Source organism: Pleurodeles waltl, chromosome 12 (assembly GCF_031143425.1).
Source record: "Pleurodeles waltl isolate 20211129_DDA chromosome 12, aPleWal1.hap1.20221129, whole genome shotgun sequence".
Taxonomy (NCBI): domain Eukaryota; kingdom Metazoa; phylum Chordata; class Amphibia; order Caudata; family Salamandridae; genus Pleurodeles; species Pleurodeles waltl.
In genome coordinates, this window is record NC_090451.1 from 608,059,860 (window position 1) to 608,083,206 (window position 23,347).

Consider the following 23,347-nt stretch of genomic DNA (forward strand, 5'->3'; position numbering starts at 1 on the left):
ACGGACCAATACACAGCCCAGAATATAGGAGGGAGTTCTCAAAAAGAACCCACTGCCCCATGGAAAAGGGGGGTGAACCCACTGGAGCACAAATCCTGGCTGCCATTGAGGCATCCAGACAGGTGGTGCATTGCGGTAGATGTTAACTTATTGAGAGATGATCTGAGGGTGGTGGCAGAACGCTCGGTGGCCACTGAGCAACAGATGGCTTGCATGCAGACGGACACAGATACGCTGAAGGCCTCAGTGGCTGCCCTTGAAGTTAAAGCACGCATACTGGAGGCGTGGGCTGAAGACGTAGAGGGAAGGGCGAGGAGGTGTAATCTACGTGTAGTGGGCTTCCCCAAGGGTGCAGAGGGGACAACCCCGGAAACCTTCTCAGAGGACTGTATTAAACAATTGTTGCCTACTGCCCCCTCCTATCATCGCTGTTCGTGGTTGAGCGAGCACAGAGGACCTTGGCACCCCCTCCACCACCGGGATCCCCTCCTAGAACGATTATTGCCAAGATTCTCAACTATAGAGACCAAGGCATTATCTTACAGGAAGTGCGCAAACACAGAGACCCTACCTACGAGAATCACACTATCGGCTTTTTTCCCTGACTACACTAGAGCGGTGCACCTACAAACACAATCGTATATAGGTGTTACACGAAAGTTAAAAGAACTGGGTTATACCTATATGCTGCTGTATTTAGCCAAGTTGAAGGTTCTCCATGCGGGCCGCTCCCATTTCTTCCAGTCTCCTGAAGCAGTTTGTGATTGGTTGGAACTGAGAGATGGTGAAAGACCCCCAGAGTCCCCGCCGGGGGGAGCAGTGGAGGGAACTGAGGGGCAGGTGATTCGCAGACCACAGCGCGCAGGAACAGCAGGCGCCGCCGCGTCGGCTGTGGTGACAGAGTGATAGTGCGTCCAGATGGCACCCTAAGTATGGACCGGAGAAGACAGGAGCGTGAAGAAGCCAGACTGTCAGTGAAATCCGTCACCTCGGAGACATACTCACGTTCCAGATCACTGCTTGGTGAGGAGGGCCTGACTCCAGACTCGGACAATGCCAACACCTGAGGGATGTTGATGAGTCACAAATTTGGAAGGCGGGAGCTGGACTTCTATCAGGCTTGGAAATAATGATCCTCCTCTTCCTGTTCGCCTTCCTCTTTCTTTCCCCCCTCTCTTTTCTATCAAGCTTCCTATTGGTGCTGGGGAGGCGGAGACTTGGGATGGCAATAGGGCACAGGGCGGAGATAGTCTGGTGTACACGCTCTTCCCCCCCCCCCAGTTTTGCCCACAACTAGTCTTGTCTTCCTATCTTCTTTTTCTAACGTGGTGTGGTTCTTGTTGTTTATGCTTTTACTGTAGTGATAAATGCAGTTATTCAGGTACAGTGTGTGCGTGGTTTGGATAGTTGTGTGAGTGGCGTTGAAGAAACACTTGTAAGTTTGTGACACTAGTGACCAGTACCTTGTATCGAGCAGGGACAGCGATTGCTTTCCCTCTTTTCTGGATTCTGGGGTAAATAGCGGGCCCACACATGGATTGGGCAGATAGTAGTTGAGGGAGGTGTTTACCCAGGGTGGGATGGGATGTTGTATGCGGTTTATGGTTGGAGTTGGAGTTCTGTTTTATGCACTTGGCATACTATATTCACTGAAATGAAGAAGAGAGATGGAGTTACGGTGTTAAGAGCACGCTGGACCGGAGTGTGAGGCTGGGGAGGCTGTGGAGGGAGGGGATGGACGAGAGGTGAGGTGATGATTGTGGGTCAGTATGGATCATGGCAGGTACCCTAATGTGAATGGTTTCATGGAACGTGGGGAGGCTGAACTCTTTTGTAAAGCGCTATAGAGTACATACATACCTTAGACGAATTGGGACTCATATTACCCTCCTACAGGAGACGCACTTGATGTATAATGAAGCGCAAAAATTACAGAAAAAGTGGCGGGGACAGTTATATTCGGTGACATATTCATCCTATGCCAGGGGTGTGTCTGTCTGCGTTGCCCCTGGGACTCCTTTCCAACTAAAAACGACGGCGGACGTGCATGGCCGTTATATATTCTTACACAGAGAAATAGACGACCGCAAGCTCTGTATCTTATATATATATATATATGCCCCCAATTCGGATGATGCAGAGTTCTTTAAAAATCTCCAACAAGAATTAGTACCCTACACGGGGATGCCCATCATTTGGGTGGGTGATTTTAACTGTGTCTTAGATGGCACTTTGGATAGGGACTGCCGAAGTTGGGCACTAAGCCTCATATGACTGCCAAGCTCAGTGAAGTCATGAGTAGCCTGCACTTTGTAGATATATGGAGAGAAATACACCCCACATCCAAAACATATTTTTTTTACACTCCCACACATGGGACATATAGCAGATTAGATAGATTTCTACTAGCAAACGATGGCACGCTTGATATCCGTCGAGCTGTCAATCAGGTCAGAATCCTATCAGATCATGCCCCTCTGCTATCAGAATGCGAGACACGCATGCCCAGGTCAGAGATCCCCCTGTGGTGCATGCGACCTGAGCTACTTGGGGATCCAGAATATAAGCAAGACATACAGGCAGCACTGAAAGGATATTTTAGTGTGAACTGGACCACGACCCGCAGCAAAGAATGGGAGGCCCTAAAGCTCTTAATAAGAGGCGAAAGCCTTAGTAAATCATATGGTATCAGGAATAAGCTAGACCGGGAGCTTGCACAGCAGGAGAAAATCTTGACTGCCCTCCAGCGCCGAGCAGACAACGGAGACGCATAGGAGGCTGATTGCCACGTGGTGCATGGAAGAATAGGAGCCCTTTGGAGTAGGCTGGATAACTATGTCTGTAAGGACTTTAGACAGCGGCTTTATCACGAGGAGGACCACTCGGGCGCATGCTAGCTTGGCTACTCAGACGTGAACGCCCCATCCCCATAATCCTGTCTCTCTGCGGACCATCCAGGGAAAAGATTTTGGGGCAAGCGCATGTGAATCTACATTTGCGAGATCACCTAAAAACTATACACACTTCACCTAAGAGCGAAGATCGATGTCAAATGCATAAGTACCTGGATGGACTCCGGCTTCCCTGCCTTACGGAAGCTCAGACTAAGGAGTTGGAGGGGGAGGTGTTACTGGAGGAGTTACAGGACGCCTTGGGGGATAATGGCACCTGGTAAAACACACGGCCCGTTGGGAAACCAGTTGAATTCTACTGAACATATTCTGCGATGTTTCTTTCCCGATTGTTGGAAACACTTTGTGAGTCACGTAGAGAAGGCATTTTGCTGACACATGAGAGAAGCATTGATAGTTATAATACCGAAAGTAAGGAAAGATACTGCGGACCCGGGCTCCTCCAGGACGTTGTCCATGCTCAAGGTTGATGTCAAACTGCTTGCTAAGGTACTGGCAACGCGCTTACGACAAGTAGTGACTCATTTAGTGTGGGGGGAATCAATACAGATTCATACCGGGGAGAAGAACCCACATGAACTTGCAGAGATTATCGCATGTAATGCACGAGACTCGTGACTCTGCAATCCGCACAGCACTGGTGGTCTTAGATATAGAAAAGGCATTTGAAACACTGACCTGGGAATACTTATGGGAGGTACTGCACAGGATGGGCATAGGACCATACTTACTGTCAGGCTGCGTCTGCTATATACAGCACCGCAGGTGTGTACTGGGGCAATAGTGTCAGGCTCATTTGATATTGAAAGGGGCACACAGCAGGGATGCCCTCTATCGCCGCTACTGTTTGCATTGGCTATGGAGCCTCTGCCCATATAGCTGTGGGCAGGCCTGCAGACGTGGGGCATACGAGTAGGGACAAGGATACATATTACATCACTATATGCGGATGATGCTCTAGTGTATGTTACAGACCCAGAACGGTCGATCCCACTTTTGTTAAAAATGATGGATGATTTTGGTGGGGTATCGGGCCGCCAGGTTAACCGTCAGAATACAATGTCATTCCCCAAGGCAGGCCTGATGACTGGTGCGGCATCGGAGGTACCGCAGGTAGATTCGGCATGGGAGACAGTACTTTCAGTATTTGGGCATGTACTTAGCGAACTCTCCTCAATTACAATATGACTTGAACATGGGTAGAGTGATAGATGGCCTCTGAGCCTCAGTCCAATTTTGGACTTCCGTCCCGCTCTTGGTTATGGGCAGAATTCCACTTACTAAAATTGTCTTGCTCCCGCGATGCCTGTATGTTGTGCAAAACTTGTTCTGTGAACTACCGCCTTCTCTGTTTCGACAGTTAGATAAACTACTACTGTCCCTAGTCTGGGCAGGTAACAGATGCCAAGTTCGCATTGAGGTGTTGAAGTAAGATCTGGTCGTTAGGGAACTGGGTCTACCAGACCTACATCTATACTACATGGCTGGCTTGCTGCAGTATGATGTGGTGTGATGATGCCCCCATTTGGGAAAAAGAATTGTTAAAAGGCTCTATATGTGTGTCTCGTCTACCGTACCTACTGATGGGTGGCTCTAGGGTTCCGTGGGATGTCTCCTTCCTGGTAGCGCAGCTGTAACAGATCTGGGAGCGGGCTGTTATGCGGGTACTGCAAAGAGCACCATATGCGCACTTACTTCTGCTCTGGTGGATCTGTCCCTTTGCCAGAGCTACTGATATACTGTACTTCGCGAAGTGGTGAGCAGGCGGATATAACAATGGAGGTGATTTATTCCAAAAATTGAACATTTATTACGCGTGAGGAGGTCGAGGCCCTCTTTGGAATTGACCAGAGAATTCCTGCAATATGCAAGCCTAACGTAGACAGGCGGGGAGATTTGGATGTCTTTTCCCACGGAACCTGCTGAATCTCACCTCGTAGTGGCTCTCATTGACCCGGTTGTGCCCATGGTCTCCTCTCCCGAACCTACAAGGCTCTAAAAAGGGATAGCCAGATAAATATAAACAGGACAAGGGATCGATGGGATGCGAACCTGGGAACTCCACTTACAGATGGGGAATGGAATAGGACCTGCTCCCTGGTAAGGGATGCGACCAGTAATGCTAGATTTAAGCTGAAACACTTTTATTATTTACATAGAGCATACCTGACACCTCATCACCTACACAGAATATTCCCATCACGACCTGACCGATGTGCTCGCTGCTGCGATTCTCCAGCCACCTTTGAATGCATAACATGGGCATGTATCTCCTTTCAACCCCTTTGGCGCCAGATAGTGAAGACACTGACGGAGGTGACCGCTGTTAGTGCGAAGGTAACAATGAGGCACTGCTTGCTGGGACTACTTCCCATCCCTAAAAAAGGGCTCAAAATGGCGTACTGATTCGTGCAGCTGGAGCTTATTTTATTAAGAGGCGCAATGCGATCCGGTGAGCAGACCTGGTCTCCCACGTTGCATGAAACGTGGGTGTCTGATCTCGTTTAGTGGGCGACTGCGGAGGAATGCAGACTACGCAAGGTACGTGTGGATGAACACGCTGAGCATGACCTGGAGGTCTGGTGTGGTATGATTGAGGGGCTGCTCGGAGAACCCGTGGGGGACGGGGAGAAATCCTCAACAGATTAACCCAATAGTTGAGACCTGATCCTGGCCTGGACGATTGGGCAATACATATGTGGGTTGCGGATGAGTGATTTTGAGTTCGCAGACGATGATGTGCCTCCCCCCCCCTCCCTTTGATTCATCACTCCCTCGCTGGGCGTCCCCCCGCCTCTCTCCTACCTAGTTTGAGGTACCTGCTTAACCACAAGCTAGATGTCTGCTGGCCCCTATAAGAGCCTTTCCCATCTGAATCTGGTAGTTTGGTCAATTGGAAAGCGACCGTTGCTCTCTCTTCAGGATTATATCCGGTAATATGCATTACAATATTAGTGTTTAATGGTTATGATTTAATGTACTGCACACTGTAACCGTTATGGTTAGTACTGCTCACCTCTACAATATCCGAGTACTGCATGGCTTGTGATAGACAATTATATTGCCACCACTGTATTGTTAGGCCATACACTCTGTATTGTAGCATTATGTAAAAAGATGAAAACTATGGTACTGACATGGCCTGAATATTACACCTGGAAGGCTGGAACGAGATGTAGCGCTGATGTAGTGAGACTAATGAACGGTGCAATTATGTATACGCGGTTTTATATTGTATAAATAAACAAAAAAAACATAGTGAAGGGCCCGCACTTGGCCTAAATGTTAATGGTGTGGAGTGTTGAGAGTAGAGTGGGGGGAGAAGTGTGATAGATTGGATTTGTTGGAGTACAGTGTCAGAATGGCGTAGGAGGAGTGGAGTGTCCTAGAGATGAGTAGAGGGGAGTATAGTTCAGTGGCATAATGTCGTAGAGTGTAGTATGGTAGAGTGTAGTATGGTAGAGTGTAGTGGTGTAGAGTGAAGTGGAGGGGGCTGGAATAGGGTGGAATGGGTTGGAGTGGATTGAGGCAGTGGGCTGGAGTGGATTGAGGCAGTGGGCTGGAGTGAATTGAAGCAGAGTGGGGTGGATTGGGTTCGGGTAGAGTGGGGTGAAATGAGTGGAGTGGGTGGACTGGAGTGCAGTGGATTGAAATGGGGCGAGATGGGTTATAATGGGTTGGATTTGAGTGGTGTGAATTAGATTAGATTGGGGTGGGTAGACTGAACTCGAGTGATAGGACTAGGGTGGGATGGATTGGGGTGGGGTGGACTGGACTGGGGTGGTTTGGAGTGGAGTTAGAACAGATTGGATTGTGTGAGGTGGATTGGAGTAGGTGGATTGGACTGAGGTGAAGGGGGAATGGACTAGAGTGGTGTGGACTGGATTGGAGGGGGTGGATTGGACTGCACTAGTGTGGACTGGGAGTGGGTGGACTGGATTGGAGTGGAGTGGATTGGAGTGGAGTCGGCTGGAGTGGGGTGAACTGGATGGGGTGGATTGGAGTGGGGTGGACTGAAATGGAGGGGGTGACCTGGGGTGGGGTGGACTAGAGTGGGGTGGTTTGATTGGAGCGGGTGGGGTTGGTGTGAGGTCGATTGGAGTGGGGTGGAGTGGGCTGTGGGTAGGGTGGGGTGGATTGAATCTGTTGGGTTGGATTGCATTACAGTAGGGGTGGGCTGGACTGGGGAAGAATGGAGTGGGGCGGACTGGATTAGGGCAGATTTGATTGAGCGGGGTGGATTGGAGTAGGAGGGACAAGAGTGGTATGGAGTGGGTGGGGTGGATTAATTTAGATTGGAGTGGGATGGGTTGGAAAGGGGTGAGCTGGATTGGAGTGGGTGGATTGGGTGGGTTGTATTGGACTGGAGTGGGGTGGGGTAGACTGGAAAGGGGTGGCTTGGACTGGAATGGGGTGGCTTGGACTGGAATGGGGTGGCTTGGACTGGAATGGGGTGGCTTGGACTGGAATGGGGTGGCTTGGACTTGAAATGGGATGACTAGAGGGGGTGAATTGGACTGAGGTGGGGTAGATTGGACTGGAGTAGGGTGGATTGGATTGTGTGGGGTGGGTGGGAGTGGATTGGATTGGGGTGGGGTGGGGTGGGTGGGAGTGGTTTGGGGTGGAGTGGTTTGGGGCAGAGTGGTTTGGGGCAGAGTGGGTTGAGTGTACTGGATTTTTGTGAGGTGGAATGGAGTGGAGTAGATCGGATTGGGGTGGAATGGATTAGGGAGGGCGGATTGGTTTAGAGTGGGGTGGTTCGGAGTGGGGTGCATTGAGAAGTAGTGGATGGTGCGGATTGGAGTGGGGCAGGTTGGTCTGGATTGTAGTTGGGTAGATTATTTTAGACTGAAGTGGGGCAGATTCTTTAGGACTGGAGTGAGGCAGATTGTCTTGGACTGGAGTGAGGCAGATTGTCTTGGACTAAAGTGGGGCAGATTCTGTTGGAACTGAGTGAGGCAGATTGTTTTGGATTACAGTGGGGCAGACTGGAGTGGGGCAGATTGCTCCGAATTGGAGTGGGGCACATTTGAGTGGGGAGGGAGAATTAGAGTAGGGCAGATTATTTTTAACTGTAGTAGGGCACATTAGAATGGGGCAGGTTAGAGTGGGGCAGATTGTTTTGGATAGAATTAGGGCAGATTGTATTAAGGCAGATTGGAGTGGGGTTAAATAGAGTGGGGTTGATCATTTTTTACTGGCATGGGGCAGATTGGAGTGGGGCATTATGTTTTGGTTTGGCGCTTGCAGATTGTTTTTTAATGGAGTAGGGCAGATTGTTTTGGATTGGAGTGAGGGAGATTGTTTTGAATTAGCGTAGGGCAGATTGGAATGGGATAGATTAGAATGTTGCGGATTGTTTTGGATTGCGTGGGGCAAATTGGAGTGAACAAGCTTGTTTTAAATTGGGGTGTGGGAAACCATTTTAGATTGGAGTCGGGCAGATTGTTTTGGATTGAAGCGAGGCATATTGGAGCGGGCAGATTGGAGCAGGGCAGATTGTTTTGGATTAGAGTGGGACAGTTTTTTGGCACTGGAGTAGATTAGAGTGGGGCAGATTGTTTTGGATTGGAGTGGGACGGATTGTTTTGGATGGGAGTGTGGTAGACTGATTTAGATTGGAGTGGTGCAGATTGTTTTGGATTGGAGTGTGGCAGATTGTTTTAGAATGGAGTGTGGCAGATTGTTTTGGATTGGAGTGGGGCACCTTGGAGTGGGGGATTAGAGTGGGACAGATTTTCTGGACTGGAGTAGATTAGAGTGGGGCAGATTGTTTTGGATTGGAGTGGGACGGATTGTTTTGGACTGGAGTTTGGTAGACTGATTTAGATTGGAGTGGAGCAGATTATTTTGGTTTGGGTGGGGTAGATTGTCTTGGAATGCAGTAGGGCAGATTATTTTGGATTGGAGTGGGGCAGACTGTTTTGGATTGGTGTGGGGAATGGGACAGATTGTTTTTATTGGAGTGGAGTAGGTTGTTTTGGATTGGAGTGGGGCAGATAGGAGTAGGGCAGATTGTTTTTTTAGACTGGTATGGGCAGGTTGGGGTGGGGCAGATTGTTCTGGATTAGAGAGGGGCAGATTCTTTTGGATTGGAGTGGTGCAGATTTGTTTTTTAATGGAGTTGGGCAGGTTATTTTGGATTGGAGTGGGCATACTGCTTTGGATTGGAGTGGGGCAGAATGTTTTGGACTGGAGTCTGGCAGATTGTTTTGGGCGGGAGTGGGGCAGACTGGAGTGGAGCACATTATTTAGGATTAGAGTGGGACAGATTGGAGTGGGACAGATTATTTTGGATTGGAATTGGGCAGTTTGGGATTGGACTATTTTGGACTGGAGTGGGCAGACTGTTTTGGATTGGAGTGGGACAGATTGTTAAAGATTGGAACTGGGCGGATTGGAGGGAGCCATATTGTCTTAGAGTGTAGTAGGGTGGGCTAGAGTGAGGTAGATTGTTCTAGATTGGAGAGGGGCAGATTGTTTTGGATTTGAGGGGGCAGATTAGAGTGGGAAAGGTTGGGAGGATTGGAGGTGGGCGGACTGGAGTGTTTGGATTGGAGTGAGGGTGGATTGATAGTTTGGGGTGGATTAAATTGAATGAGGTGGAGTGAACTGTGTGGTGGACTGGTGTGGGTGAGGTGGGGTAGGCAGGCGTGGATTGGAGTTGTGCGGATTGGATTGGAGTGGGGTGAAAGGGGTGTACTGCACGATTATGTGTTATAGCATAATTTTGGAAATTACACATAAAACGGAAACAATGCCACTTTGCAATATTCAGAATAAGATAATCACCAGTTTTTGAGAACAGAGCCCACAAGCAAAAGCAAAACATGAGTGCAAAGTAAGAAAAGAAGACTTGGCAAAATAAAAGATATGAGTTAACTATAGAAAATAAAAATGGGCAATTTTGTTTGTCTTGATGAGCACGCTGTTGCCAGTCACACACCTTCAGTTTACAGGGCCCTAGAAGGTAAAAAGTATTATCCCAATTAATTTGGGAGCAGCAGAATGGGCACTGATTAAGTTGAATCAATCAACGTTTGGTCCATGCTCCACAGACAGGAACGGAAATAATGCTAGGCCTGCAGAGATCAATTACGAGGCTTGCCACGCAAGCCAACAAATGGTAGGCAACAGGTGATATGATTACAATAATCTTGAAGAGACAGCGCATGCACTGTCTAGCCTAGACCTAAAAAACGGTGGTATACAAGATGTAAAATAAGACTATCACTGAAATAATGTAAAAACCGTTTCCATCTACCACTACCTGAATCTTGTGCTAAGTATGGCCACAACAGACACACTGGTAAAGAGAGAAATGTATTTTCTTCATATGATTCCGGTCATTGACCCTTCAAGTCACATTTTCATTTCTAGTTGGTGATATTTTACTACCATGATAAAACCATTAACGTTGATAAAAAAAATCCCCCCATATTAGCAGCTGCAAATCATAACATGAAGTTCTCGGCCAATGGTCATTTTCCACAGTGGTAATTTCTACTAGGAGCATTTAACATTAGAAGAGATAATGCCATAAGGCACGTTGGGAAACATTACCAGGAGCATTACTACCTGGCATAGAAGTAAAAATCAACAGAGTTCTAGCTCATCACTGATGGTAGTACTTCTGCAATACAGCACATCCTTTTTGGATAGTCGACTGCTCATTCATTTCCCATGGAAATTTGGGGTTTGTTGTTTAGCTTTTTGATCATTGCTGGTTTTACTGATGAAATAAAGAGAGGTTTTTATTATTCCTTATACTGTCATCTTTCTTAGGCGTGACCTAGAGACTGCTTACATTGTCTTACCAGCCTCATGTAATCAAAATATGCTATAAATAAAATTAACGTGTTCATGCATAGAGGGGCTGTGATTTAGCACTCTTCATCAACTTCTCTGTTCTGCTGTCCTTCACATTTTGCTTTTGTGCACTACAGCATTTACTGCATGGGGCAATGGGTTAGCCTGCTTCAGGCACTGGCACCCTTGCACTGTGAAAGATGACAGTTTTTATCATGATTGTGTGCACATTCACCTGGAAAGAAGTGCACCTAGTGCCACGGCTGGTGGGTCAATGCATTACAGTGTTTTTTTCTTTCCATTTTAGCATTTTGCATTTCATTTAGTCATCAAAATGTGTTTCAATTATTTGTTCAGGGTACAGTAGTTCAAAGCCAATTTTATTTTTCATTTGAGTTAGTAAAAGGCAGATTACCCCTGTGATAAATACACTTGTCATCTAGGAAACACCCCAATTGTGCTGCTAAAATTATATGCTAAGACAATGGATGTCACACTACCCTTTTATGACAGACGCATTGGCTTTGCCAGTGTTCGTCTTCTCTTGCTGTAGCTGTACATATGCAGCAGGTTTGCTCCCACTGTGCTGCAAGGCATGCACGCTTATGCTTTAAGAGAGAGGGCGTGGGCATAGGAAGACAAGCCTACCTACAGTACACCTGCCTTTTGATTCTTTCAAAAAATTACTCAGGCAAATTCCTGACTCTTCGAAGAGGAATGCTTATATACCACAGAGGGTAACCCAAAAACCCGACTGGGCTGGGTAGAAAGTAATCATTACAAGCAACAACGCCCAGACGGGGAAAGAACAAAAAATTATTTATACCTCATAAAACAACATAGGTGAAGCCAAAAAACACTATTTATTCCTAAAAATATAAATATATTCATGCAAGGGATATTTTCTGCACATGTTGCTGCAGCAGGGGCAGGGCTGCTTGTGCAGTCAGCTGAAGTCTGGCCAGTCACTTCCTATGACTCTGTCTCTCTCCTGTGCTGCTGCACCAGGAAGCTGTTGGTTATTACATGCTAAGCTACTGTGTAGAAACACAAGTTTCTTCTAGGAGAGAGGCTAGGCTTTGCCTGGTCGGTGATGGCTTGGTTTTGAGACAGGGGGCTGTGAATACAGGAGAGCCATGGCTGTGAAGGAAGATCTGTACGGTAAAGTGACTTCAATTCGCATCCTACAGCACAGCGCATTCTGTGATTCTGAGCAAGTCACTTATCTCTCTGTGCCTAAACAAAATCTGTCATCCGCATGCTACATGATGTGCTAATTAAGGGTTATGTTACAGCTTCGTAAGAAGAGCATAGGAGGGGCACCATTGGGGTCTGCAGTACTCTTTCTTGTAAACGCTCCCACTTTGAAGTCACAAGCTCTTTGGAAGCCACATGTAAACGTGAGGAGATAAGAACAAGATTTACAGGCCCGTTTATAGAAATGGCGATTTCGGAAGGCTACTTTAAATTAGGTTTTGGCATAGGAGGGGGGAAGTGAATCTGGAGATCCCTCAGCCAGCAAATGAAAACTTGAGTTACAAGTCACAAAGCCAATGGCAAGCAGGAGGCAGAATGCATCCCCAGGTCGACTTTCTGAAACTCCCCAAGATGTCTTCCGCATACCTAAACAGCTGCGCAGTCTGGTAGGATGAGACATAAAAACAGCTAGTGATAACAATTCTTCATGCTTATAGCTACTCAATTAAAGTTTTGGATTAAAGTCACAACATGGGAAGACCTGCTTTTCATCACTTAACCATGTGAAAACGTGGTATCTTTTGTGTCAATGCATTAGGTCAGCTCTCCAGTCTGGCAAGACACCATCATAATGATCACGCTTCTATACTACATACTGTCCCTGTATCTCTCTGCGTTATTTATTGCAAAAGTGTCTCGAGTGCTTTCCCAAAATCTAGAAAACTGGACGGGTGGCTCTAGTGTCCCTAGAGGGAGTTCCATAATGCGGAGCCATGGGCTAGGAACACTCTGTTGCTTGACATTTAGGTCTGATAAGTAAATGCTCCAGTTTAAAAGAAATGCTATCACTACCGACGTTTTAGCAAAAGGCATGTCCATGCAGTATTAACCTGAGGGCATAAGAAGAGGATAGCTTTCAATAAAATGATATCTAGGGATACACGTAAAAAGGATGGGGGGAAATTGAGAAGAGTTAAATATTATTTTTCTTACCTGCTGTTTCATTGGAATAAGAAGACTGGTGGTGATGGTGACTTGGGGACCCGGGATCAGGAGAGGCATTTCCCAAAGATAGACCACTTAACCTGGCAAAACAGAGAAAACAACAATAAGAACTTGTGAGCTGTAATTTTCTGGTCATAACAATAAATGACAATCTAAGGGATACAATACATTTTAGGCATATGTCAAAAACACCTCAGTGTGAGAAAGAGAAAAAAATCTGTTCCAGATCTCATTTGCCCGTTATCACTTGACACATTAAATCATTTATACTCAATCCACTTCCAATGCCTAATTGTTAAATATTATGACCACTTGTATATTGTAAACAACCAGTGTGTCTTTGTTTAAAGGACTCCAAATGAAATGCAAAAACTTTACTTGCTTTGACTCTTCTAATTTAGAAGTAAACTAGGAAAACTAATAGCCAAGACTGGGGTTACACAAGTGAAAATGATAACGATTGATGTCATTGTTTTAATGTTTTGTTTTTTTTGGTAGAGCACTCCAGCAAGAGTTTGTAATACCAGGTAAGAACCATATGCCTTTGTCAGACTTCGTGTAATTGGAGAGTACCAGCATCAGTTTGCCCCAGAGTACTATCCAATAACTGGTCACCCACAACCAACACCACTCAAAACATTTAAAACCTACGAAAAGCTCAGTCTGGTGAAGTCAACAAAATAAACCACTCCCCCCCTCACCTACTACACAAAACATAAATAAACCCTCTCGATCTCGCTACACAAACCATGAAAATTAAGATGCTCCAGACGGAACACACAGTAAGTATAGTACTTGGTATCTGTGAACTGAACAGAACTGGGTAAGTACACTGGTTACTCAAATGCAAATCTAGTAGTTTTATATCTCCTACATAATACATAGGTAAAAAGATGTCCACCTTAAATAAGGCAAAATCACCAGGCATTTGCCATGTTAACCATTACGCCACCACATTCCACCACTCATCACTCCCACAACGCAACCTCATCACATGTTAGATATAATTATTCCCCAAGTTCATCCATGAGCTCATAATCGGTGCACTGGGGTAGTAATGGCCGCACTTTCGGCACAATTTACATTTCTGTGGTTTTTATGCTGTCCATAGTAACCATAACATTCCCTTTAAGGAAAAATGTTTGTATTTGTTCAATGTGCATACGGCATGGACAACGGACACGCACTTAGTCACCACTGAATCCCATCCAGGTGCCTTGAACATAAACTGGTCCTGCCTAGCTGGACACTGACGCAATGTGTGAATTCAGGCAACATCATGGACCAGCTCCCAGAACGTAATGCGAAATCACTTCCGCTGTCTACAGTGGCCAGAACAAAGGCTCTGACCCCATCCTGTGGCAAGTCCCCATGCTCACTGAACTAGCTGTGTACAGTCTTGGGTCATGTACAGCAAATTTGGACAAAAAGACTGCCAGCTCTTCCTGTCCTCGGTATTCATTTGAGCAGAGCAAGCTTTCCATTTATTTTCTTTTTTATGTTTTTTTGTTTTTGTTTTCTTTTTGCAGTTCTATTATATTGTAATCTCGGCATGGGAACGCTTTACATGAGCACCAGATTACATTACACAAAGATTATTATTATTATTATTTTTTTTTTGAGGCACCTGGTGATTCAGCGATTTGCCCAGAATAACAGGATGTTAAGCAATTACCAAGACTAGAATTTTGTTCCCCAGTTTAAAGTCGGCAGCTCAGGCCCTTAGGCAACATCCCCACACTTTTTGTAGTAATAGGATCTGGGTTACCCAATCTCTCAAGTATTGTAGAATTCTTCTTGTCCATCTGTGTTTTATACGAAGCCCACTGACATACCAAGATAGTATCTGTACTGTTTTATGTTATCCCTTGTTCTAAAAGCCACTTATGATTAGTAATAGTATCCCCTTTCAACACAATGGTCTGGACACCCCTCTGTATCAAGCGAGACTCTTGAGGACATTTTTTTCCTATTTTGATTGATTTTATTTTTATGATTTTATATCGATGTCCCACACCCAGTGCTCCCCGCCACCTTATCCCGTACCTTCCCACCCTTTGAGAACCCTCCCATACTTCCTCATGACGTTTACAGCCTTCGGGTGCTTGTTGACTGAGAGAGGCCAAAAAGAAATCTAACATACAACCTCTTCAACTACAACTACTCTACCAGTGTGACGGCATAATTTCTATAAGTTAAAAAACAAACAAACACATGGGATATAAATACTGCTATACTGACGTAGAATTCCCCTTCTTTATAAGTTCAATCAACTTGTCTGCTTCCCTGTAGTGCCTACAATTGTGCAATTTGTGGTTATGCATTACTCTAAAGGTAGCTGGGAATTTCAACTGGGCACCTGCCCATAATCTCTTAAATACATAATTTTTTTTTCTTAGCTCCTATTGTCTGGTCACAGTTGTTCCAGAGACATCTGTAGACACATCTGACAAGAACAGAATGTTTAGGACTGTTTGGTTCACAGAAGTGGGTGCAGCAAGTGATGTGCACAGATCAAACGTGCCATACTAAAAGGGTACCCATCCTGATTAAAACAAGCATTTGCAATGCAATGGGTCTCTCATTTGCTTCAGTTAGAGCTAGTAGAGTTGTAAATTCCTAACTGGACTTTTCTTGCCACTAAATTTGAAAATGAAAATGAAAATATACTGTACTGAGTTGTGGGGCAACTGTCAAGCTGAAAACCTACTCCTTTCTGAAAACTAATTTATTAGATCATTGTTAAAACTTTCCCAAATCCCCCCCATACTTCCCTCGTGGTTGCACCCAAATCTCTGCAAAATAAGTGATAAAGCGAGGCTCAAATCTATTCTCTACTGGCTAAGATTTTGGTCCACTGAAGGACTGGCCCATTACAGATTGACCCTATGTGATTTAATCAGTAGGTCACAAGCTTTAAATATTCTTTGGCTAAAATATATCAAAAGCTCTTTAATGGAGCTAGGTGTGAGTAATCTGCAGTCCGATCCTGGTTCAATTACCTCCTGCTCAACTCCATTAGCAATGGCAGTCTACCCCGAGGGTTCATTGCAGTGCCATCCCGCAGTTCATTAACTGAAGATTTTTTCAACAAAAAACAGGCCATAAGTGTGGCAAATATTTAGATTTTCTGCAAATTCTGCTGGACAGGAAACTTGGCATCCAGGTAAGGATGGACACTCTACCATTAGCTTTCTTCACGAGCACCTGGTCACAACTTTTGCTCTATAAGGACATATGTCCAATGTGCAATGCTGCCGTGAAGATTTTCAGCACATCCTTTTTTTTGCCCGGCTTACAGACTTGCCTGAGCAAAATGGGTCAAACCACTATGCACAAGTTTAGGGATTAGACCCTGTCAGATGGCCTTACTAATCTGCCAACCTGACATGCATCCTAAAACAGTGCATTTTGTGTGCAGCTTCTTGAGAGCAGTCTGGTCCATTATGAGTAAGTGTCTGAATGTTAACAAACCAGACTTATGAGTAAAAGTGAGCATCCTACATTGCTATGAAACTAATCACATCTACTGTTTTTATGCTTTTAAATGTTTTTATCCATTTTGCTTAATATGCTGTTTTTTTCTTGTTTATTATAGAATTGTACTGTCAATGAATTCATATAAATTCGAAATGAGAAATAAATGAAATTAGTTTGTAAATACACCTCTACTGGTGGAGGGGGACGTGTCACATGTGAATCCAGAAAATTCTTCAAGTAAAACTACTCCTACTGGCAAATAACCATTTCATAGCTTGAACCTTTTAAGCATTCATATGCTGTGCATTGATTATAATAAGTATACAAAACAGTGATGGATGGAACGCTTGAATTAATCTGTCACTGGTAATCACTTGGCCCGAATCACAATCTATTGTTGCCACCTCAGCTTGGACCCAGCTCTATGCACATCAGACTTGACCCCGATCCAATAGAAACAGTCCAGCCCGAACTGCCAAGCCAGGTCCTCTCTGAACCTGAACACAAGCAACACCCAGAAGCGTTTTCTTTCCATAGTTATGGGTTCATCAGCATGGACTACTCCCATGAGGAGCAGGGTCAAGACTGATTTGTATATGGCTGGGTCCAAACTGAGTTGGCTTTTTGAGAAAAAAACGATGGATGGATGCAGCCCGAGCAATTGCCAGTGGCCGCAATTAATTCAAGCATTCCGTCCATCACCTTGATATTTTTGCATTTATCGCCCTAAGTGCACAGGGTGTGCCCATACGTGGGTCCAGGGCTCACTGTGCCGCTGGAACCAAGCTATACCTGGCTGAAGAGCCCTAGTTAGGGCAAAACCGGTCCTAGACTGCTTTTGTTCTGGTTCAGGGAGGACCTGGCCAGACTGTTCCTATGAGGAGCAGAGTGAATGCTGATTTGTATATGTCTGGGTTTAAACTGAGGTGGCATGTTGGACAAAAAACAATGGATGGGGTTGTGGCCCAAGCGATAGCCAGTGGTTGAGATTAATTCAAGTATTCTATCCATCACCTTTTTGTTTGTGCATGGATTATAAAGCAGTGTTTCATCCCGTGGGAAGGCTGGGTCATTTAAAGTGTGTGGTTACGAACAACTGCTTCAGCACTCTTCGTCCCACTTCTGCCTCCTTCTTGATGTGGATGTCTGCTCAGGAGTATTTCTTAAAGGTGTGCACCAATGACCATATGGCAGTTGTGCAAAAGTCTTCAAGTGCTAAGTTTGCCAGGAAGGCGAGTGAGGCTCCCCTCTTCCTTGATGAGTGTGCCTGCTGTTTTTCCTGTAAATGTTGCTCCCCCTGCCTTGTCACAATCTTGTATTGTTTGCAGTATCCATCTCACAATAGTTCCTTTGGTGACCTGGGAACACCTCCTTGCTTGTGCAAAAGACCCAAGGATCTGTTCTCCTTTCCTGATGGATTTAGTTATTTCTTAAGTGGTATATTATTGCACTTCAGACGACCAGTGGGCACAGGATCTTCTCTGCTTGTGTTTTAGATCGTTGAAAAAAGGCTGATAAATGGATGGCCTGTTAACGTGGAATTTCAGTATCATCTTTGGTATGAGCTTTGGGTTTGTTCTCATCACCACTTTGTCCTTAAGTATTCAAAGATACAGTTCTTGAGTGGTAAGTGCTTGTATTCCACTGACAATCCTTAGTGGAGAGTTGATAACAATGAGGAATGCAGTTTTAAGAGTTAGGAATTTGAGCTATGCTTTTAGCACTAGTTTGAAGGGTGATGTCATCTGTTGCTCAAGTATTACATTAAGGTCCCATGTGAGTACAGTTGCGCTCTTTGGAGGAGATAACTACTTTGTTCCACCAAGGAAGTGTTTTACCACTGGTGTGGTGAAGAAACTGCTCACTAGTGTGCCACTTGGTTACAAGGGCTGCTAGGTGAACCTTGATAGAGGCATAGGAGAGGTGCTTGCCTAGCAATTATGTCATGAATCTAATGAAGTGAGTCCTGTGCCCCATCTTTTTTTACCAGTGTACAAATCCCTTGAACTTGTTGCTATAGCCTTTCTTTGTTGTTGGTCACCTTGCTTCTTTCAGAATCTTCTTTGCCCTGCTTGGAAAATTGAGGTTATCAAACTCTACGTCCTAAGGATCCATGCTGACAAACTCATTGTGTTTGGCTCCAGGTGCCATGCCTGCCCTGCTTGCATCGCCAGCAGGTCTTGGTTTGCAGAGACTGTGATGTACTATACTTAAGTTAGCTCCATGAGAAATGAGAACCATGTTCTTTGAGTCCTCTATGGAACTATAGGGATTAGGTTGAAATGTTCCTTCCTGCACTCTGGATTACCTTCAGTATGACTGGAATTGGTGAAAAGGTGTACACAAGTTTCCCTAACCAGGTTATCAACAGGGCATTCCCCAGTGACTCTGGATGGTAGAACCTTGATGCAAAGCTTTGGCATTTCGCGTTCTTGTGTGTTGCGACTAGGTCTATTTGTGGTGTCCTCCATATTTGGGAGATCAGCCTCAGCACATCTGGTTTTAGCTCCCATATGTGTGGTGCTTGCTATTCTGTTTAGCCTGTCTGCTTCTGTATTTTATTTTTCCTGTAGATGTATTGTTACTATCTTCTATTCTTTAGCAACTTATTTAAATGCACTGGGCCACTTTCAATAGTGGGTAGGACCTTCTTCCTCAGTGTTTGGTCAGGCAGGACACTGTTGTTGTGTTGTCCGCTTGAACTACAACGGTCCTCCCTGTTAGATGTTTCTGGAAGTCCTTCAGTGCTGAGAAGACCGTGTTCAACTCCAGCACATTTAGGTGTTGCACTGCCTCCTCAGCATTCTAGAGGCCTCTTGTGTTTAGCTTGTCCATGCGAGCTCCCCATCCTATATGTGATATGCCCATTGTGATGGTCACTGAAAGAGTAAGTGGTTTGAATGGTTTTCACAGATTCTGTAGGTCCCACCATTGCATTTGTCGCTGAGTCTTGTCCGAAACAACCTCCCGGTTGTCTGTGACCATTGTTGTACCCATTTCTGTATTAGTCTCATATGCAGTCTTTCGTGTGGTACTAAGGGGATGCAGGAGGCTATTGTGCCCACCATTGTCCACATCGTCAGACATTGCCTCTTGTAATAGAGGAGTCTCTGCTCCACAACAGTCTTAACTCTTTTCTCCTCTGACATTGTCTTTGTGGTCTGAGCTCAGGATAGATGCCAAGAATTTTTTCTTCGTATCTGGGTTCTGTGACAAGTTTTCTGAATTGAAGGAGAAACCTGCTGGCTGTAGGGTCTGTATAACCTTGTTGATATTCTTCCTCCACTGGGTGCTCGTCTTCGCTTTCATTTGGCAGTCATTCCTGTATGGATTGACATGCATTCACTTTTGTCTGAGATGTGCCGTGACCAACAAAGCTAACAATTTTGTGAACACTTGTGGAGCTGATTTTATCCTGAATGGCAGGAATTCGAATTGGTAGTGTGTCTTGTTCGTCACAACATGAGGAATTGTTTGTGTTGTCTGTTGACTGGTAGATGTAGGCATGCTGTTCTCTTCCTCTGGGTCATGCCTCCTGAGAACGTTCTCTTACACTGCAGGACTCTGATGGCTTTGGTTGTTTCATTCTCTTTTTTCATGTGCTGTAACGCCTCATCCACTGCCTCTCCACACAGGCTGTCCTCAGTGAAAAGCATGTTAATTATAGCTGACCGGACCTCCTGTTTTTATCTTGAGATTATCAGTCAAGTGATTCTGCATAAGGTGGTGGCCATGCAGAGCTGTCTAGTGGCAGTGTCACAGATTTTAGGCATGTATTGGTGATGTCTTTCCCTCACACAGCACCACATTCACCCTCTTTTTCTACTCCTCTGGCAGGTGTTCCATGAAGTCTTCAGTCTCTCTGCAAGTGGGCATACCTATTACAGGACATTCAAGTTGGCCAACTGCCATTGCGTGCCGCTGACCTCTCTGTTTTTGTCCAACTCCCCCATGTCCACTCTCTTGCTTTCCTGGTCAGTGGGCAGCCTAACACACACAGGGGCGTAAGCTCTCTTGCATGTTGTTGCCACAATGATTAAGTCAGCTGGCACTTCCCCCAAAGTAGGGTGGCTCTTTCGAAAAGAAACAATTATATTACACCCTTAGTGTTATGACATTTGAAGCAGCTTGTTCCTGGATGTCTCTGTTCTCTGATCAAGACTAATGGCTAGCACTGCGGGGAAATGGTTACTCTTCTACTCAAGTAGTAGTGCTTCAAAGAGGAAGCCTGCACTGACTGCTTCTCTTCAAAGTGAACCCCATAAGTACCTGCAGCTATCTTGATTACTATCCAGTAAAGTCATCCAGTGGTGATGGGTTGGATGTGTACGATTATAGCCCTTTTCCTGGTGAGTCTGCAAACTGCACTACCATTCATCTGTTGGCTCTCCCATTTGCAAGAGTTCTTCTTCTTGCTCTGCCTCCAGCTCGAAGCACTTCTCTTCCATGTCTTCCTAGGGTTCTGGAGTGATGGGGTTTCCAGCACCACTGGTTCTTCTGCTTGTGTGTGTTATGTTAGAGGTATCCTATACCTCTAGAGAGAATCATCAAATTCCCTTTTCTTTTTTATTAGGGCATTGAGTTCGGCTTTGAGACGCCTCTTTTACACTCTACCTCTAGCAACTTCCTTTCTGAGTCAAGCTCATTGGCTTCCTTCCTGTGTTTCAACATCTATGTCGAAAAACTCATCAGTGTTGAAGTTGAGTGCTTCACCGCCTGCGGCTCACCAAGCTTCAGTGGCAGTGTCAGCCACGTTTTCAGTGTCAATGTGGATCTGGTCTTCATGCTGGTATTAAGCTGCTGTTTGTCATTCCCTCTCCCAAGTCCTGATCATCTATTGAGGTCATCGGTTCAGGTTTGTCTCTAGCGAAGTCTCTTGCCTTGGACCCATGTGGCACTTTCTGATGACTTTGCTCTACAGCGTCAAGGATTTCAAAAGTACTATCGGTTTTCTCGAGTTTGAAACTTTAGGCTTGGTCATGTCATGAATCTGAGGGTTACATTCAATCTGGGCTTCTCCCTCAACATCTTCTTGTGCCCCTCATCAGTCAGCACCTCAGTCATCTCCCCGAGGCCTGGTTCCTCTCCTTGGGCTCCTCGGACTCCTCCAGGATGCCTTCTTCTTGCTAGCTAGTCTGAAATCCTTTAGGGAGTCCAGCTTTCTCTGTGCTGATGCCATGCTCTGTTGGACTTCGGAAATAAATCTGCAAAGCCTGCCCAGACCTCCGAACTGTATTTCCTAGGGAGGCAGAGGTTACAGACCTAGTGTGTCTCTTTCTGGGCATCTGGGCAGTGGCACTTCAGGCAAAACTTAAAGGGGATATGGTCCATGACTCTCTCTCATTCTCAGACCACACGGTCTCAGTGCATCAGTCTTCCCACCTATGGTGTATCTTGTGGTTTCTAGAACTCTTTCTTCCTTTACCGATCATCATAGGTAGTTTTCCCTTGATGGTGGTTTACAATGGAAAAACATCTTGCGCTCTGCAGTTTCTTCTTCCTCAATTCTGGAGCTCTCCCTTAGGCTTCTAGACCCAACAGCGGAAAAAATAATCTGAAGATGGCGACTGCATTGAAGGATTTTGGGGACATACGTCTGACATCACTCAAGGAGGGCTTTAGGCCCAAATGGTCAAAGAGACTACAAGGAGACTATTCCGTATCCAAACTAGGAGGCGGAATGGTGCACACTGATATCATGCTGGCACTAAGGTGTGGAGCCTCTACACCTTAGTGCCAGCATGATATCAGTGCCGGCTCCACTTTTACTTTTACAGTCGTTCTGACCGTGTTATCCTGTATTTCAGGAACCGCCTTTCTATTAAACAGGCATCTATCGTGCCCAAACGCACTATTATTGCTGCTTGCAACTGATTGGATTCCACCGTGCCCTGAAGAAGCCCAGCATGTGGGCGAAACGCGTTGGCTGTCCATTTACTGTTCCATGTACTTTACTTACGAAGCCTTGAACAGCACTCCGCTGCTTATTGTTAGGGTTGCACTGTACTAGTACCCATATATACATACATTCTAAGTTAAAAAATCTCCTTGTGACCTTATGTCTGACACATAAGGTCACGTCATTTCCCACTATACTTAGAAACAATCAACAAGTGAATATTAAGAGGCTGTAAAAGACTTGGGATCGCAATCCTGGCTGCAGGTCCTAGACAAGGCTTGAACAGCACCCCACTGCTCAAGGATAGGTTTGCACTATTCTAGTACCGATGAACGAGTTACTTACCTTCGGTAACGACTTTTCTGGTGGATACATTAGCTACCTGTGGATTCCTCACCTCATGAATACTCCCATGGCGCCAGCATTCGACGGAAATCTTCTTACTAGTCTCTGCACGTCGACGAGGACGTCACTGTCTCGCACGCGACGCCGTCTGACGTCATACAGGCAATAAGAGGTCCTCGACGACGTGCGGACGTCAGTACCAATCATTTTTTACGTGCATGAGAACAACCAGGCAATGCAATGAAAGAACAAAGCAACATCCATTATATTGTAAAAATACACCACATTGTATGAATAACTGTAAATCTTTTTTATGTACATATATATATATATATAAAACTCTTTCTTTTAAAATATATACACACACCAAGTATATACATAAAGATATATACACCTATACCTATATATATATATAAATATATTATATATATACATCTATTGCACCCTCAAAGATCAAGAGGAGCGCACTCAAGGATTACTTGGCAAGACCATAAAGGCAACGGGGAGGCGGGTGGGACCGTGAGGAATCCACAGGTAGCTAATGTATCCACCAGAAAAGTCGTTACCGAAGGTAAGTAACTCGTTCTTCTGATGGATACAACTACCTGTGGATTCCTCACCTCATGAATAGAGTCCCAAAGCAGTACCACGCCCGGCGGTGGGTGCCTAAATGGTCAAACCAAGAAATCCTGCAGCACTG

At 45.4% G+C, this 23,347-nt stretch overlaps 1 protein-coding gene across 3 annotated transcripts in view; it reads right to left on the reverse strand.

Moving 5' to 3' along the window:
• Nucleotides 1-23,347, reverse strand: part of ARHGEF11 (Rho guanine nucleotide exchange factor 11) — a 787,362-nt gene that overhangs the window by 595,094 nt on the left and 168,921 nt on the right. For all 3 annotated transcript variants that reach the window (XM_069217872.1, XM_069217873.1, XM_069217871.1), the window contains exon 2: nucleotides 12,912-13,003. In XM_069217872.1, coding sequence (XP_069073973.1) covers nucleotides 12,912-13,003 — 92 coding nt within the window. The remainder of the gene's footprint in view (nucleotides 1-12,911; nucleotides 13,004-23,347) is intronic.